Raw genomic sequence first — 18,229 nt, 5'->3', positions numbered from 1 at the left:
GGAAATTTCAAAATAAATTAATCAGTAATTTGTCAAAACATAAATACTTTGTAAAAATAGCTTATGGGTTAAAAAATGATAAATTCTAAAGTGAATTGTTATGGCCTCATGCCAGAAGTCGAACTGTCCTGTACCTTATTTAAACTCAACAGAAATAAGGGCTGATTTGTGTTCTTTAGATAGTAATCTAGGCCATTAGAGTTATTATTTATAAGCTGGCTGATGTTCTAAGACAGAAAATGATGACATCATAAAATCAATAGACAGTAATGGGAACTTTAAAGGATAATATTGGCGTCAGTCATTATCACATATGTGATAGAACTGATTAAACATGTTCCAAATATAATTTTAACACAAGAGATCATTGCTACAATAGATGCATTATGAAGATTTCAAAGAAGGGAAGTGACGAACGCAAAAAGAAAACACAAGTTATACTTCTTTTTTGAATTATCAAATATCCTCCCACAGTTTCAAATAACAACTTTTGGTCTTGGAAGGAATTATTAGTGGGCAGAAATTCGCCTGTGTATCTGTTATCACTTGTCACTTCAGTCAGTTATATAGAAGGATAACTCGTGTTAAATTCCCTTTCTTGAAATCTTTATAACGCAGTAGCAATGATCTCTGTGTTAAAATTATATCTGGAATGTGTTTAACCAGTTCTATCACATATGTGACAATGACTGACACCAATATTGTCCTTTAAATGGCCATAACTTACATTAGGATTGATAAAGTTTAATATTCTTTAGATCAATATGCTTTTTGATAGGACAACTTATTAATGCACTGAAAATCTATATTTGCCTTTAATTTACTGAGTAAGTGTTAAGTATATGCAAGCTAAGCAAAAGGTATATATATATATATATAATACAATTTGTTTGTATAAAAGGCAGAACATGTGGTTAAGTTAGACTAGGAAATGGCAGGTTTCCAAGTTAGTGGTTTTTAACAGGGCCAGCGAAAGAGCATGTGTGTAAAACATATGGAGTGTCAGACGGCATTATACAAAACCTTGATGTAGGTCACACTAATATGTCAATTTGTTCTAAAGTAAAACTTCTTATTCAAATAAATAAGTGTGTGCAACCAGACAGAAAAAAAATGCCTTCCTTTTAACTGGGTGCAACGACTGCACTTTCTTTAAAACATATGTGTTAATATAGAGAGTTAGAAAGTATATACGCAGGTTTAATAGAAAACATATTAACTCTATGCTTAATTATATATATAGACCTATTCAGAATAGTGACACCTTGGTTGTTGTTGGAATTAAATAGTGTATTCTAGTATGGCTTATTGTAATACAAAATGTGTGTTAATGCTCTTCTGGAATAAAGGCAGAATTAAGAGGCATAACAATCCAATAGGGAAACGTGTATTGAACATCTGGTGCATTATGTCTATAATATATTATACAATGAAATAGAACAGACATTAATATATTGATTGATAAAAAAAATAAATTGCGATATTTCATTTCTAAAATTAAAGTATTTATTCAGAAATTTTAATTACCATTCCTTTGCTTTTTAATTATTTTTTTTTAAAAAATAAATTAAAGATGGGTTCCCGCGTACAAACTGGGTGATTTAATGGTATATATGGACTAAAAACATATTCAAACTAATTAATTTGTCATAATTATGCTTCAAATCCTTCTCAAACATTGTAATTGCGAAGGAATGCCCTACTATTAAAATTCGATCAAACCAGGTCATGTTTACGTCACGTCTTGGCAGTCAGAGGAGAATTCATTGCATACATAAGACGATGTTGTCTTTAATCGCTTACTATTCATTACAAATATCCAATCCTAATTAAATTCTCGGATTATCCACTACCCGCGTTATTTTCCGTCATTTTTATCTCAGAAAGTATTGTACGTCTAACTCTTCGTAAAGTTTATCAACTTCTACATCAAGCGCTCAATGTTCGCTTGTGACCTTTGACATCACGCGAAAAGAAGTTCCTAATCGTCGGGCTGTTGATTAGGGGAACCCTTACATTTTTGTCCTGTATACGCTCCATGAGTGTTTTTCGGGGAATCCAGTATTTTTCTAGTAAGATTGGGTATCTCTACTTTCCATATATACCAAAATTGCAATACTTTTATTGAAAATAACCACACGATAAATACTTTTCTGGGAACCCATCTTTAAATGATGCAAAATATTTTTAAACTCCCCATACACACACTCACACACAACAATTCCTGAATTCTACTCTTAAAATTAATGCCCTGCACAATTGAAGATTTAAAGGCTGCTTAATGCGAAGGCCAGGGGAAGTAACTCTACTTTATCTTGCCACTGATTTTCTGTGGCTTAAAAGCTTAAATTTCTTTTTCATTTTGGTTCAATGACAATTACTTTAATTTATTTTCACGATGGCAAATTATATCACTTTTTAGACATTGACGGAAGGGAGATAACTGTCCTGGAATTGATTAATTTTTGTTTAATTGTTTAATCATTGTTCAATGACTATGAATCATGATTAATGTTAGGACTGAAGTAGTATTTTTATATGAACCATGGTATTTCTGTATTACAGTGTAGTGTCACTTGTGGTCGAGGTCAACGACATCGTATTGTAACCTGCAATGACCCAGATGGAAATGAACATCTGACCACCCTGTGTCCAAAAAAGAAACCACGAAATACTAAAAGATGTTATCGTGGCTTCTGTCCAAGATGGAGTGCTACACCTTGGAGTAAGGTATGTTGGTTGGAATATTTATTCAGTATGGTTACCTTTTTGTAGACGTTCTAAAATAATATTAAGTTAATATTATTAACTGCATGAAAACTGGATAGGAAAAAAAGGACAGTGTCATGCAATTTAAACCCGTTATGTAACATTGTTTAAATATGTGATATCCCAGAAGTGGGAGGTGACTGGTATGGATCAAGGTGAGATAGTAGGCCTTTAAATTAAATGGAGGAGTAGGCCTGTCATCCTTCGGTGGTGTGTTTTAGTTGAGTAGGTCGCTTATTTCAACAAGATCAGCTCTGTACCTCTCTGATTCCATCTCTTGGAAATTCATGTTTGAGAGAGTAGATGAATTTAGCCAAAAGAATATCTTCCATCAAAGGCAAAAAAGGAATCACGCACAACTGACCGATTTGGTCATAAAATTAGCCGTAACTAGATCTTCATAGCTAATTATAATTGTTGTATTTATTTATATTATTTTTTACAGTGTTCAGTTACATGTGGAGACGGTACAAGAGAGAGAGAAGTGTTATGTCGAGATAACACTCAAAACAGACGACGTATACTGGACCCATTACTATGTTTAGGCAAACAAAAACCACCCACTAAATCAACATGTCACAGAAAACAATGTTCCGATTTTATCTGGAAAGTGGACAAATGGACAGAGGTAAGCCTAATACTTGATTATTTTCTGGGGCCTGGGTCCTTATTAGCAAAAACTTAAAACTAAAATATTTTAAGAATTCATCTTTTTAATTGGATAAGAGCTAAAATCTTGATACAATTTTTAGCCCAATGAAAATTCTGAATCCTTAAAAAATATTTCAGGCTCCTGGAACACACACACCATTTAAATTCTTGTAATTGCTGTACAGGCCTAGTTTTACAGTAATGTTTTGTGTGTATATTACTGCCAACCTAAATTCTCGTTAATAATATAATATATGCCCTCTGTAAACAAAGGCTCCATAAATATTTTATCAGTTTGAATCTGTCATCTCAGAAATTAATGTGACATTCAAAAACTATCTGTAGGAATTTCTTTTTAAAGAATGCTTCTGTTAATTTTGGGGGTAATAAATAATCTTCTTTTTTTTTTACTCCAGTGTTCAAAAACATGTGGGTTTGGTAAAAAAGAAAGAGAAGTAAGCTGTGTTGATCGTCATGGTGAATCTGTGACCTCTCACCTCTGTGATAAAGATAATAAACCGAAAGTAAGAAGAAGATGTAGTGAGTTCCCATGTCCATATATTTATAATGCTGAACCCTGGTCCGAGGTAGGTGTACTTAATTAAAAACTAAATCCATTCTCGTATAAATTTTGATAATAAAAACTTACCTGTGGTTTACACTTATTAGTTGATAGTGTTCTACATCTGTAATCCAGGTCATCCAACTACTAAAGTCTCCCAGCGAATTATTAAAATAAAACTGAACTATTTGGTACTTACAAAATCACCTGGTTGGATATTAAAGCAACTATAATGGAGTTTAATGCCTCGTCAACACATCTGTTAGCTTCTTTTTCTACGAATGCATGTGCCAATTAGGAGAATCTAGCCTTAAAAGTTTTATTTTTTCTATAAAACTTTCATGTACACATAAATCTACAAGTAGACTCCATAAATCTAGGGGGGGTTGGATGGCTGAATGGTTAGCGTGCGCGTGCTGTATCATAAAGTCTGTCATTGAGTCGACTGGCGTGGTTTCGAATCCCCGGTTGTACGTGGCAAGGAGTAGGGTCGCCTGTCCAACCTCGTGGGTTTTCTCCGGGTCCTCCGGTTTCCACCCACTGCTAAAGACCCCTACGCGCAAGCGAATTATTGAAATAAAATTAAACCATATGTTAGTCCCGAAATGACCTAGTATGTGTCGAGTGGATGTTAAAGCCCATTTCTCTCTCTCTCTCCCATACGACTAGGCATACTTTCCTGGTCAACGCCATGGGAGCCACCTCCAATAAGAGAAGGCCAGGATTGGAAAATTCCAAAGATTCAGAGCATGGGCAGTTTTGGGCGCATAGAATTGTTAAATTTGTTTCATCTGATGACTTGTGTTTTTCTAGAAGAACTATTACTATATCAATTCATTGAAAATGATTTTTTTTCAAAATAGTGTTCAGCTAATTGTGGACAGGGTTCACAAACACGTGTAGTAATATGTCAGGCTGTTACTAAAGAAGGTTGGATTTTACCAGGAGAAGTCAAGAATAAATGTAAACCACAAGAGCGACCTTTGACCTTCCAATACTGTAACTTTGGTGAATGTGACGCTCGATATCACTGGAGAGTTGGACCGTGGGGAGAGGTAAATTTTTTAACTTTTTTTCACAGTAATTGTATACTGTGAAATAAAACATCAATGGAAAGAAAACATTAATTGGTTGATCACTAGACTCAGACCTAGAAATAAGGGTTTTAGTGCCTCACATTTTTTTAACTTTGTGCTAGAAATAGATATCAAAATAAAAGTCTAGAGTAAAAGACAAATCAGCCTCAGACAAAATGACAGGTGTCAGAGGGATTGTGCCTGACAAAGTCTGAAATTGTACCTGTCAATGTCTGTGGCATGTACCTTATTTCCAGGCTTGACTAGACTGTCTATAGTTCTTGTATATTTATCACATTTTGGTTTTAGGTCTGACTAATACCTAGTCTCGGTCACCCAGAACCTCCTAGTCTTCAACATATGGAGGGTCTGGGACCGTTGTCAATATTTGACGAAAAGTCCATTGCTTATGTGTAACCGGGAGTTTGGTTTTTAATGTGGTTGATTTATCCAGTATCTTCTGGCCAAGTCAAATAAGAGTTGCGCCCCTTCCCCAATAAATCCATAATTCTTGCATTAATTTGTCATCTGATTTCTTCAGGTAAAAAACTAATTTTAAAAAAAAGGAGTTCTTTGGGCTGTTCAGAAGCTTTTAGTTTCAAAATTTTAAGTTTTGAAATTTCAAACTAAACATCTTTCATGTGATTCAAGAGGTTATTTATTTATCATGAACCGAACAAATAAAAATTAAATTGGGTCTGCCTTTGTTGAATGTCTCGCTGAGCATTTCCTGTTTAGGCTAAGCAGAGATACACAATTTGCTTTGGAACACAATAATGAACATTTTCTGCTCCGGTTAAGCTTATAAAAAAGTAATTAATGAGTGGCTATATTTATTTTGGGATTGAGGCAGAGTCATCAGTCTCACTGTTAGTTTGCTTTTATAGCATTTTTAGCATTTTTATTAAGTAAAAAATATTTTGGTTTTTATTTTTTTACAGTGTTCTGCTAAATGTGGTAGTGGAAAACAAAGAAGAATGACAATATGTGTAGATAAGCATAATAATAAACGATCTCGTAGTCGCTGTGATCTCCGGTATAAACCACCATCATCTCAACATTGCTATACTAATCCATGTAAGTATAAATTCTAATCAGGGCTGTATGGGAAGGGTGGTCCATCCTTTGTGATAACTTGGGGTTGATCCAGGGATGCTGTGTCAGTCAGATTTGCCGGGAATTGGCAAATGTCTGACCACGAATTGCTCAGTTGGACATCAAGCTGTGAATTATATTCAAAATTCCAAACTTTGATCCCATGAGTTTATGTTTTGTCTTCGACTTCTCATCCAGTTATTTATGTATTTATATTTATAGGTTATGCTAGATCATGTAAAGAATTAAAAGAATTAACAACTATTAGAAAAGATGGAGATTATAGAATATTGATATCATCGCAACTTGTCTCAGTAAGTAGCTTACTTTATCAGGCCATTTTGTCACTTCTGTCGCTTCGACTAAACAATATACACTTCCCATTTAGAACCAGTGAAGTGATTTCAACTAATATGTAGTTCAGACACCATAGTTGTATAGCAGTTTAAAAAGACCAGAGTTTTTAATCCAGGCGAGTTTAGCGTTCACACAGACTATAATTGAAATAAAGTGAACTGTTTAATGAGTAGATCTGTTTTGTGGAGTGGGTATCTCTCAAACCTCTGCCATTTTAAATCTTGAGAAAAAAACCACTATTGATATGCAGCTTATTTTGTGTTGAGTCATTGTCTTTATACAATTCATGCAAAATGGGGAGAAATAAGCTTAGAAGAAATAGGAAATTTGAATTCTGGGGGAAAAATGTGCTAACGAGCAAGTCGGAGAACATATTGACCATATGTTTATATAAACTGAGGTGAATATAATGTAACTTCTCAGTCTGGCAAAACTTGATTTGGCATTCTTTTTAAAAACTCTTACTATGATAATACTATTAGAGTGGTTGAACTGATATTTGGAGTGAGGTTGTCAACCATCCATATTGTACAACATGTGAAATATTAATGATATAGGTATAATACGTTTTGAATTATTCCACTTTGAATAGTGTACTTGTTTTTTTCTGGGCCACACAATATATGTGAACTATCTTGCTTGTCATGTGTTTGATAGAAGTACTTTTGATTTTGTTCGGTTTTAAACTCCCTATTTAATCTGTATTCTGGCATGTTGGGAATCTAAATGTTGATTTTAATTAAACAGATTTATTGTAAAGATATGAGAAAACCAACTCCAACAGAATATCTGTCTCTACAAGAATCAACTGATGGTAACTTTGCAGAAGTTTATGACATGAGGTAAGTTAAGTTTTCTAAAAATATTCCTTGTGCTACAGCATGATCATAATCTTTAAGTGGCGCTTAGTGATTGAGAAACCCATTAATAGATCACAATTTTTATGGGAAAGATCAGTTTTATTCTGAAAGCACAATGTTTCGACAAGTATTGTTATCAAGCACAATGAGGATATTAGTCAAAATATTGTGCTTTTAGAATAAACACTACTGATTGTTTTCCCATAAAAATTGTGTTCTGTTACAGTATCTGGATGAGACCAAGAAAAACTGGATCTTACTGGTAGAGAGACGTGATAGATGGTCTGCATGTTTTGCAGATGGGAGTATCCTCGTTGAACCTTTACTTTGTACTTTATGTCATTGTTTATAAGGGTCTAAGAAGAATATTATGTATATATTGTGATGATTACCATAACAACAGTGCTTTGGCCCGTTAAATATATAACTGATTAAAGATGCCTTCTCGCATAGAAACTGTGTGGTTTGATGATATGTTTGGACTAAAAACACATTTAAACTTGTTTATCTATCAAAAGGCTGCTTCAAATCCCTCTCAAAACATTTTAATCAGATGTGCAAGAATCTGCTTTAATCAGCATTGTTTAATTAAAGACTCTTCGTTAAATTTGCAGTGTACAATTTTAATTTATTTTTTAACTCCCATGCAATCAATCCATTTATAGTTGTAAATTATGACAATCTTTTTTTGAATTTTCAGATTAAGAAGACCTGGTAAATGTCCGTATAATGGAACAAGAGTAGAAGGTTGTGATAAATGTCGTAAGAAAGCCTATCGTCAAGCTGGTTTTACTAAATATAATAAAATTAGAATAGATTTAAATACATTAAAAATACTTAGTAAGTAAAAACAATGTTTATTTTTTTTAACAATACTTCTATAATATTTGAAAATAAATGAAAATTTGAAACATTCAAACTTAGTCTGTTTGAAAGGCCACTGCCCAGGCAAAAATAATCTTCCCTATTATTGCACACCTGACCATTGACTAAATAATATGTTAGTCTCCCCCCCCCCCCCCACACACACATTGCACATTTGATCCTAGAATAAATAACCACCTGCTGGTTTCAAAACAATTGTGTTGACAAGATGTTAAACTCCATTCTATTTATGTTTTATAAACAAGTTTTATTTCATAAAAATGTTAAAAAGACATAAGTATAATTAATGAACAGACATGACTTCCACTCTAGTGTATCAGAACTGAATTGTGTATGTATTTAGTCAAATTTTACACTTAATTTGGACTTCAACTATTATTAAGAGATCTAGCCAATTTAAGATTTTGAATGTAACAATATGTGTTATTATGTTTTTGGATGTAACAATATGTATGATAATGTGTTTTGGATGTAATAGTAGGCCTATGTGTTATTATGTTTTAGGATGTAACAATATGTGTTATTATGTGTGCAGAACAGTAGATCGTTAAACCCCATTTCATTTCATTTCGTTATTATGTGTTCTGGGCATAATATTATGTGTTACTATGTTTTTGGATATAACAGCATGTGTTATGTGTTTTGAATGTAACAATATGTGTAATTGTGTTTTTCAGCACAAGATAGTACGTTTAGTGTAAGTGAAAGTAGTAAATTTATACCATATGGTTCAGCTGGTGACTGTTATAGTTCTCACGACTGTCCACAGGTAAAATATATTCTTACTGTTCAAATGTAATAAAATAATAAATACATGCTTTCAGTTACTTTTTTCCTATTGTCAGCCATTCTGGCATTCTTGTTAAAATTAAATTACAGTTTGATTGAATTTATTTTTTTTTCTAATGTGTACATTACATTGTAATCTGACATACTTTCTTTTTGAACCATTGCAAATTACAGTTCTAGTTTTACTATAACCGAAAACCTATACACACTTGCAGTTTAGACATTCTGTGTTAATCCACCACAAAAAAGCCCTGTATTTCAATATAGCCAAATGTTTTCCTTAAAATGTTTCCCTTACCTACAAACTTGAAAATATTGACTAGTTAGACAACTTTACCTGCAGTGGGATTTTTGTGGATGTAAAGGATCACTATTTCTTTGTCTCATAATGAACTAGTTGTGTTGGTATTGCTGTATATTAATTATTATATTATGTGTATATTACAGGGAAAGTTTAATATAAATTTAGTAAATACAGGTTTTATAGTATCTGTTAATACCACATGGATATTACATGGTAGTAAAGCTTCACAACGTATCTGGAGAGTACGGGTAAGTTTATATTCTATTTATAAATATCAGTAGTGCTGATATCAGGTGAAAGAAAACATTGATACCTTCATCAATGCATCAGTAAAATTGCACGTTAGAAAAACTAGCTAATTGAACAAAAAAATTCCTTCTCACAAATCTCCAATATTAATTTTGCAAACGTGTCAATTTCATAACCAAATTAATACTACTGCCTGCCTTGGTTATGTATTCAATAATATCTATCCCTTTTTGTGATGAAAATCCTTGAATTATTTTATCCAAAAAATACATGTTAAAAAAGATATATACTAAAAGCAATCAAGCATGTGTCCTACACTCATTGAAATAACATTGAACAAACACACTGTAATCCTATACATATATGCATCTAAATGAGCAGAAATATTGTCTCTTAGCTTCTCATTTTATAAACTTCTCAGGTAATCCCCCAGAACTTGTGCCAAACTTGACCTTGTCTTCATCTTGGACACCCTGCTGCTCAAATTCTTGGCAATATCTGACAATATAAAGGGCAACAGAAAATTCTGAACTGATAAAATGTATTTTTATTATACAGGAAGGGGAGATAATTAAGGGAGTTTGTGGTGGTTATTGTGGAAGATGTTCACCAGACGCAGCAGCAGGTTTACAACTACAACTTAGACCTTAGGTAAATAAACTTTCAATTTTAACTTAAGTTTATTTTCTCTGATAATAATCTTTACCAGTTAGTGATCCATAGCTACGAATCCCATTGTAGGCTGTGAATGATCTGCAAGGTTTATTCAAGAAGGGCTGACAAGGAGAAGTTCTCTCCCTTACATATTACCATCTATTATGATGTTAATATTAATCCTTTTTGGGGGTATTAGAATTATGGATAGTTAATGTTCGCTATCAGTTTTGTTAATCTGAATATTACATTGATAAGTAGCTTGTATCATCAAAGAAAATGTTTGCAGTATTATCAGTAAGTAACTGGCCAACCTCCGGTTTATTACCAGATCAATATAAGACATGTTTCAATCTGGCCTTTAATTAATTACACTTGTGTTTTCTCTTCAAAATATGTCAAGTTTACTTATAAAATTGTGAGACTCATTGACAGAACATCCTTTGCCGATAATCGGCCGAACATGGAACATTATTTTCTGATAATGAGGCATATAGTATGAGGATAAAGATTTTAAGAATCTGTCACACCAAATTAACCAGTTGTATTCACTAAAATATATCTGGGACTGATTCCTTTAATCCCTAAAAACAAATGCATTGCCTCAAAACTTCTCCTGATAAATAAAGTCAGCATATCATATTCACCATCCATTATTTTCTTCTTCTTTCAGGTACAAATCAAAATAGAGAACATGTGCAAATAGAAAAATATAGAAAGTAAATTACCGTCTGAATATATTGCATCATATGTATAAATTGTGAATATTTCTTTATATATATATTTGGACCAATATATTTATTGGATGTATGTAATTCAATGTTGTGATACTGCCAGTTTGTGATCCGTCCTTAAAAATAACCTTTAATGACATCTTGATAGGCTAAATAATTATTTTTAATATAGAGTTGAAAGCAAGACTGCTTTCACTTCAGTTGGTCAAAATTTTGTGTCATTTTTTTCCCACAGTTAAGGCCATATCAGATATAGCTGTGTCACTTAAAAAGGCTGCATGACCTGTTTTTTATTTTAAAAAATTCAAAACATTCTCATTAATTACCACGCTTTTATATTACCCATAGTAAAGGGAAGTCACTCTATAAAATCAGACGTCTACTTGTAGGCTCAATTATCAACCTGATAAATGTATTTGACAATCATAAATATAATATCTTACTAAGACAATACATAACATGGCCTTGTCAAATAACACCATAAACAACACTGCCTTGTCAATTAAGACCATAAATAACACTACCTTATCAAATAAGACCTTGAAGCTAATTTATATGGAAAAAGTTTCTGTAATTTTTAAAATGTACCACACAGAATCAAAAATTAGTCCAAAGATTTGTTGTTTCAATAGCATTAAATAAATGAATTGGTGGTATATAGTTATTCTATGGAATGCAATTAATGTTTACAAGATATGTTTCGAGGTTGCTTCCCTAGTCTTTATCAAGCTACTACAGAAGCCTAATTAATGCGTCGCTCAGTTATGAACAGTAATTGCATTTCTTAGAATTACGACCTGTGTATGTCAAAGACTTAGTCTGCTCCATTCACATGTAGAATTGGTCAGTTGTTCCGATAAACATACATTTCTTGAAGTTAATATGATGATTAAAAATCAGCTTATTTGCCACAGTTTCGGACCAAACATATCATCTCACAGAAACTTTCCAAAATAAATATTGCAAAGAAAGTGGGCATTCACACAAGAATATTTTTCCAAAGTAGATCTGCCAAAGAAATTGTGCCTATGTAAATTTATAAGTAACATCAGGGAGGCAGAGTACTGAAACTCAGATAATGAAATAAAGGTTATTCAAATGTAAATATATATGTAGATAAGTGTATTATATTAATTAGGTGTTCATTTTATATTAAATATCATTTTGTTATAAGATTTGAATGGATTTTAAGGTAGTGCATGCTGCATATCTATATAAAAGATATAATTACAAACAAATTGTAATTAATTGTAAATATTTTACCTGTGCTATACACTAATTAATAATATTGTGTACCGTACTGGAAATTAATCAAGTTTTTAAATATCTTAAAAAATAATTTATAAAATGATCAACTTGGTATAAAATATGTGTTTGTACCTGATAACTAATACTGATTTAATTGTTTTATTAATAATTATTGGATAATTATCTAAGCAATATACATAAATGGTATATTTCATAATTATGACATATTTTATGAATTGTCATGGGGATATATTGAGTATATCGACATTTTGTGCAATATTTAGAAGAGGTTTTAGGATTTTAGATAGAGTAGTTTTGGTTTAAATGATTTAGAGATATATCTTATATACATAATTGCAATAGATATAGAACATACATCATTATATTAGATGTGTGTATCTTTGTTCTATTTCATACATTTCTATTCTTCATACCATGCATTATTATATATAAATATATTCTCTCATTCTCCATTGCAATAGCTTTTCTTGTGTTATTGTTATTTTGAACATGTGTGTCCACTGGATTTTCTCATTCCCATACCAAATATTCTCACGATAAATAAGATATTCGATAAGCCATAAAACCAAGTCTAGATATATACTGAATAAAAATATGTAACTGTAAATGCGATTCTAAAGCTAGTTTCTTGCCTAAGAAAATTGTCAAACCATTTCGTTAGGCATTTATATTTCTCGAAACACCTTTGGACCTTGTTAATTTGCATAGATGTTACGAGGGGTGAATTTAGGCAATATTTCAAAGGCAAAAGATTAATTATGGATAATAATTAATTATAAGTCGTTATATTTGTAGAAAATCATCATTTTCAGGAGAAATAAAAACAAGTTAAGTATACTTTATCCAAACAAGATTTTATGTAAACAACATTTTTAATTTCTTTTTCATTTTTACTAAAAAACGACCATACCAAGTGCGAATGATCCCCTTAAGGCTAGTTTTTAAATGGCTTTTCTCCTAAGAAAGGGAATAGCATTTTATGCATAAAAGAATATAAGTTTAAAATGATTTATATATAAAAGACAATAATTCAAGGCATAATTGCATATTGCATAATTCTCATAATCATATTCTATAATTTGATCAACCATCAGCTACTACTGCCAATTTTCATAGTCAGCCATAATACCTCAACACACACATTAATAACTGTTTCCAAAATATTTTGTTTAGTTTCTAAGTGTCCTTTGGTTTTTTTATGTTATCCAAGAATGTCTATGTATTGTTTGAATATAATGATGTTTATACATGTATCTTAGCAACAAATCTTCATTATTTGATTTATAATCTTATACTTTATTTGTAATTTTACACTTACACACAATTTTATAGCTTTTTTTTAGAAATGTCCTTTTAGTTAGAGGATTTTTTTGAGAAAATTTTACTATCATTTAGGTTAGTAGGTTATGTAAAATGGCATAAAATGGTTAATTTAAATGAATTTCAGGTAAGCACTAATGTAATAGTGCTTTTAATTTATTGTATGATCTTAATATATTTTTACGGTCTTACATGTATATTGATCTATCAATGATCTGAAAATCATGCTGTTTATGAATTTTGGTTGTTAAATATAGTTCGTAAAATCATCCAAAAGTGCAAATATTTTAGTATGATACCTGTCATAATATTTAATTGCATTCAGCTTTAGGCTTTACTTTTATTAGTATTTTCATCAGTCTAGTCAAATCAAACCTCAGGTTCATATTTCATTTATCAAATAGTCACTTCATAGAAATTATAATATTCAAAGGTTATGGCAATTTTACTAGTATTGCATATTATAATTATTCATCCAACTTAATTATATATTCACACAACAGTTATTTCCATATAGATTATGTATCAGGTCATTTAATACAATTGATTATGTATCATTATGAAATATGTCATAATAATATACAGTATATAGTAACATCCAGACCAGAGTCGTATATACAAAGAGACTGACATAAAACCACCACCACATAAATAGATCAATATCAGAACAAAAAAAAAATATGTAAAATGATGAGTGTCTGTTAAAACAAAGGAGATGATAGTTCTACATGATATACTATGTAAGAATATGTAATTGTATGTGATGCTGGTTACATCCATGTGAATATGTATAAGTTTAAGAAGACAACTTATCAGTAAACATAAGCTACGTTTATTTTTTTTGTGTTTATATATTACCAAAGAACCCAATACCTCACAATTGGTTTAAACGACTGGACCTCTTTGTTTTGGTTCAAAAATAAAATGTTGATTTCTTTGAATTTGATCTGGTTGATATGTTTTATAGGCAGACAATTTTCTGTTTATAGATAGAACCGGCATTGAGATGTAATTGATTTTGTATTCCACTGTCGACACAGTAAAAATAATTTTAAATTAGTGACCTTTGCTTAATCTTTCGAAACAAAATAACTCCTTCTCTAATCCAATTAAAACATCAAATAACCCAATTCATTATTTTATTTGGACCTAAATCAAAGAGATTTGGCTCCTTTGAATTAAAACACAATTTAGAATAAATAAATTTTAATATAACTTTATATTATCCATAAATATAAATTTATTAGTATGTAAACATTATTGAAATTATAAAATATTTTATATATTTCTAAATTAACATGAAAGTTGAAATAAATGCACATGTTGTATTTTTTATTTGGGAGCAAACGATTTTATTGACCATAATAGCAACATATACAGTTGAATTGTATGTATATCACCTGGAAGTCTTAAAGTAAAAGATGTATTATTTCTTAAAAAGAATTTTGGGGTCCTGAAAATTAATTACACACTGTTCTGATTTTAATTTGAATAATTTTATTGACCACAAAACTATTTCAAATATAGTAAATCAGAGAAATAAAAATTAAAATAATTCCCCTTGTGTTACATGCACTTTGTTTACCAAATTTAGACCCAGTAATCCATACTCTAACCAAATTACAATGATCAGTGTTCTGAGAAAATTGTGGGTATCATTTGTTTGGATACACATTTGTGTCATTTGCTGAAGAAAAGATTAACATACCGTAAATAAATCATAATTGAACTATTTTTTTAAAGCTAAAGTCCTGTCACAAAACTGAATTAAAATAGAAAAAAAATAATAGGCTTTTGAGTATGGTCATGCATGATGGCTGCTGTATTTATTAATAGTCAATATTTCTAACATTTTCATTGTAATTTGTTTTATTCTTTTGACAGGAATCAATCTTTAAATATTTTATAAATCATCAAGTTTTTATGTTATATGTAATCTACTAACACTGTTTTGTAAATATTTTAATAAATAATTTTGTCAGTTCTGTGGTATTTATACAGTGTATGTTGTTTTTTTTTCTAGTGTTTTTGGACATATTGTATATTCAGATATTGTATGTCTTTGATGTAATTACTACAGATTTTAAACTTGTATCAGATGTATTAAATATTGTTTTGTATATGTAACTTTGTTTATCATTGTTTTTATCTGCTCACATAGCTATAAAAACTTAAGTAAATTTATACAGTTTTTTACCTTCACAAGATCAACATTTTCCAATGATAATTACTGCCAGAGTTATAGCCTTTTATCATTCTGGAAATTATATTGAACCTGTCTAGAGGGTGAAGTTATCATCTGATTGACTTCAAATTTATAGATAGGGTTTAAGATCGTGAAACGAAGAAGCCTAGTAAAACACAGTGTGGACTTTCAAGAAGCTAATGTTGCCAACTGAAATTTATACAGTGTTTAAGTTCATTGAGTTATGGCCCTTGATCACTTTGAAAAATCCTGTTAAACCCCATTTCATTCAAGGGTTTTATCTTTCATCAACACTGTTTGCTGGGATTGTTGTTTGCTGTTTTTAAGAGACAAATTGTTCTATTGCTTTGCAATTTGGAGTAGTTTTTTGCCAGTGTAAAGTCTAACTATAATTTCAACTGGACTTTGTTAGTTATGAGAAATAGTTTGAATCTCACATGAATCTCACATGACCCCTCAATTATATTTTCTGCTCTGGTCTAAGGTTCTCTCCATAGAAATAAAATAAAATGAAATGGGGTTTAACGTAACATTGTACTTTTCGGCACAAACTAGACTAACAAAGACAGGCATATGCCATGCAGTATGCTACAAGACCAGTGTTTCCTCCTACTCTTCAACAAAGTCCCATCTGAACGACTGTAACTGTTCCTTGTATGCTCCCCCCCACCCTCCTGAACGTGTGACAAGGGGAAACCATGCTGAAAAATACACAGAATCATTCTCGGTGGACCTCATGAGATTAATGAGTCAGCGACTATGAACTGAGCCACTGTCCATAGAGAAAGAAGTGGAGTTTAATTCACACCCTACACAACTAGGTAAGTTCATCTTTTTTGTTAATTTGTTGAAGAATAGCAAAACTGGAGAAAACCCATGTAACCATCTGAGTCATGTTCTAATCATGAAATCAACCTCACAGCTAGTATATATATATTGGAGCCACAGTGGCTAAGTAGGTAAGATGCTGGCTCTCTAGCCTGCAGGTCGCGGTTCGCTCCCGGTGTTGGCCAAGAATTTCAGGAGTGGTTTCCCCTTGTCAGTAGTGGAGGACAGAGGGCCTGACAAGGACAGCTGTCTAGTCATTCGGATGGGAGAAAAACCCAAAGTCCCGTGTACACATTGGAGTGCATTTAAAAGATTCCTTGACAGTTGGAATTCGATTTAGGAGTAGGCCGGAGCAAAATTTCCCTCATAGCACACTGTACGGTGTATACTCATCTTTATTAGTCCAGTTGGAGCAGAACAGTAGGATGTTAAACCCCATTTCATTTCATTTCCTAGGCATATTCAGGCCCCCTTAGACTTAAATTAAGAATTTACTCAAAATTGTTCCCTTATTTTAAATACAATTGTTGGGGATAACACATTGACGAGCCCCAGTGGGAAAATGGAAAAGTAAAGTGTGATTACACATGTCAGTTAATACATATTTGTATCACCATACACAAATTAATGTGTTGATATACCGGTATACATATTGTTATATCAGCTGTCGCTTATGACATGGCCAACAGGTAATTAATCTAGGCCTTTACACCAGCTGTTTGGTTGCCAGAGAAAATAAATATCATTATGTTCATGAAAGATATTTTAAAACAACCATTCAAATGTTCAATTTTAAATATACGATAAGAAAACATAGTCTTGAAGTCGAACAGCAAATCGAAACCTAATCCAATAAACATTGCAGATTAGCGATGACATCAAGAGTTGATTATGGTCTGGATAAGTTAATGTCTTATTAATAATTTAGATAACATTTCAGGCCTAAAGAAAAAACCTGCAATAGGCAGATTTAGTTCTTGCATAATGTATGTTTAAGAAAGAAAACAAAAATTATTATTTCATCTAGTTGGCAAAATAAAGTGCCCGAAATCTAATAAAACACCAATTTTACATTTAATTGAATACCACAAATTTAATAAAACACCAATTTTACATTTCTTGTTATTGAATACCACAAATTTGTACTGATATGACTATGGAATGAAACATTTTGTCTACTTTGTGCAAAATTTTCGGGCATCGATTATTATGTGTGAATGCAGCTGCAACAGTCTGATTGGATGGTTGGAATTCAGGTCAGCATTGAGTGGGATTTCGGTTACAAAACCATTGGACACCGTTAGAGTTGCTTAACTCACGGGCTAGAATAGCAGAAAAACACATTTGCGACGGTTACATTTTCAAAATTTTCTCCAGGAGGGTGAGGCCCCCATACCGCGCGACGATTGGTTGGTTGTTTGTGATTCGGGTCAGCCACCTCAGGTAGGCTATCTTGGACCACATTGAAGTTGCTGTATTCAAGGGCTGAAATAGCAGGAAAACCAGTTTTCGGCAGTTAAATTTTCAAAATTTTCCTCTGCCTCTATGAACTGTAAACAATTGATTGGTTGATTAGAATTTGAGTCTGCCAGCTATACTTGTTAGACCACTGTGTAGTTGC

At 31.8% G+C, this 18,229-nt stretch overlaps 1 protein-coding gene across 1 annotated transcript in view; it reads left to right on the top strand.

Moving 5' to 3' along the window:
* LOC126827475 (A disintegrin and metalloproteinase with thrombospondin motifs 9) overlaps window positions 1-15,701 on the top strand; it is a 106,677-nt gene extending 90,976 nt beyond the window's left edge. The window contains exons 29-40 of the mRNA XM_050556832.2: window positions 2,566-2,730; window positions 3,215-3,397; window positions 3,837-4,007; window positions 4,846-5,037; window positions 6,000-6,135; window positions 6,376-6,467; window positions 7,258-7,352; window positions 8,071-8,210; window positions 8,933-9,024; window positions 9,492-9,596; window positions 10,156-10,248; window positions 10,925-15,701. Coding sequence (XP_050412789.2) covers window positions 2,566-2,730; window positions 3,215-3,397; window positions 3,837-4,007; window positions 4,846-5,037; window positions 6,000-6,135; window positions 6,376-6,467; window positions 7,258-7,352; window positions 8,071-8,210; window positions 8,933-9,024; window positions 9,492-9,596; window positions 10,156-10,248 — 1,464 coding nt within the window. The 3' untranslated portion in view covers window positions 10,925-15,701. The remainder of the gene's footprint in view (window positions 1-2,565; window positions 2,731-3,214; window positions 3,398-3,836; window positions 4,008-4,845; window positions 5,038-5,999; window positions 6,136-6,375; window positions 6,468-7,257; window positions 7,353-8,070; window positions 8,211-8,932; window positions 9,025-9,491; window positions 9,597-10,155; window positions 10,249-10,924) is intronic.
* The last annotated feature ends 2,528 nt before the right edge of the window (window positions 15,702-18,229 follow it).

Source organism: Patella vulgata, chromosome 7 (assembly GCF_932274485.2).
Source record: "Patella vulgata chromosome 7, xgPatVulg1.2, whole genome shotgun sequence".
Taxonomy (NCBI): Eukaryota; Metazoa; Mollusca; class Gastropoda; family Patellidae; genus Patella; species Patella vulgata.
The sequence above is the reverse complement of the archived record's forward strand: the minus strand, read 5'-3'. Positions and strand labels throughout refer to the sequence as shown.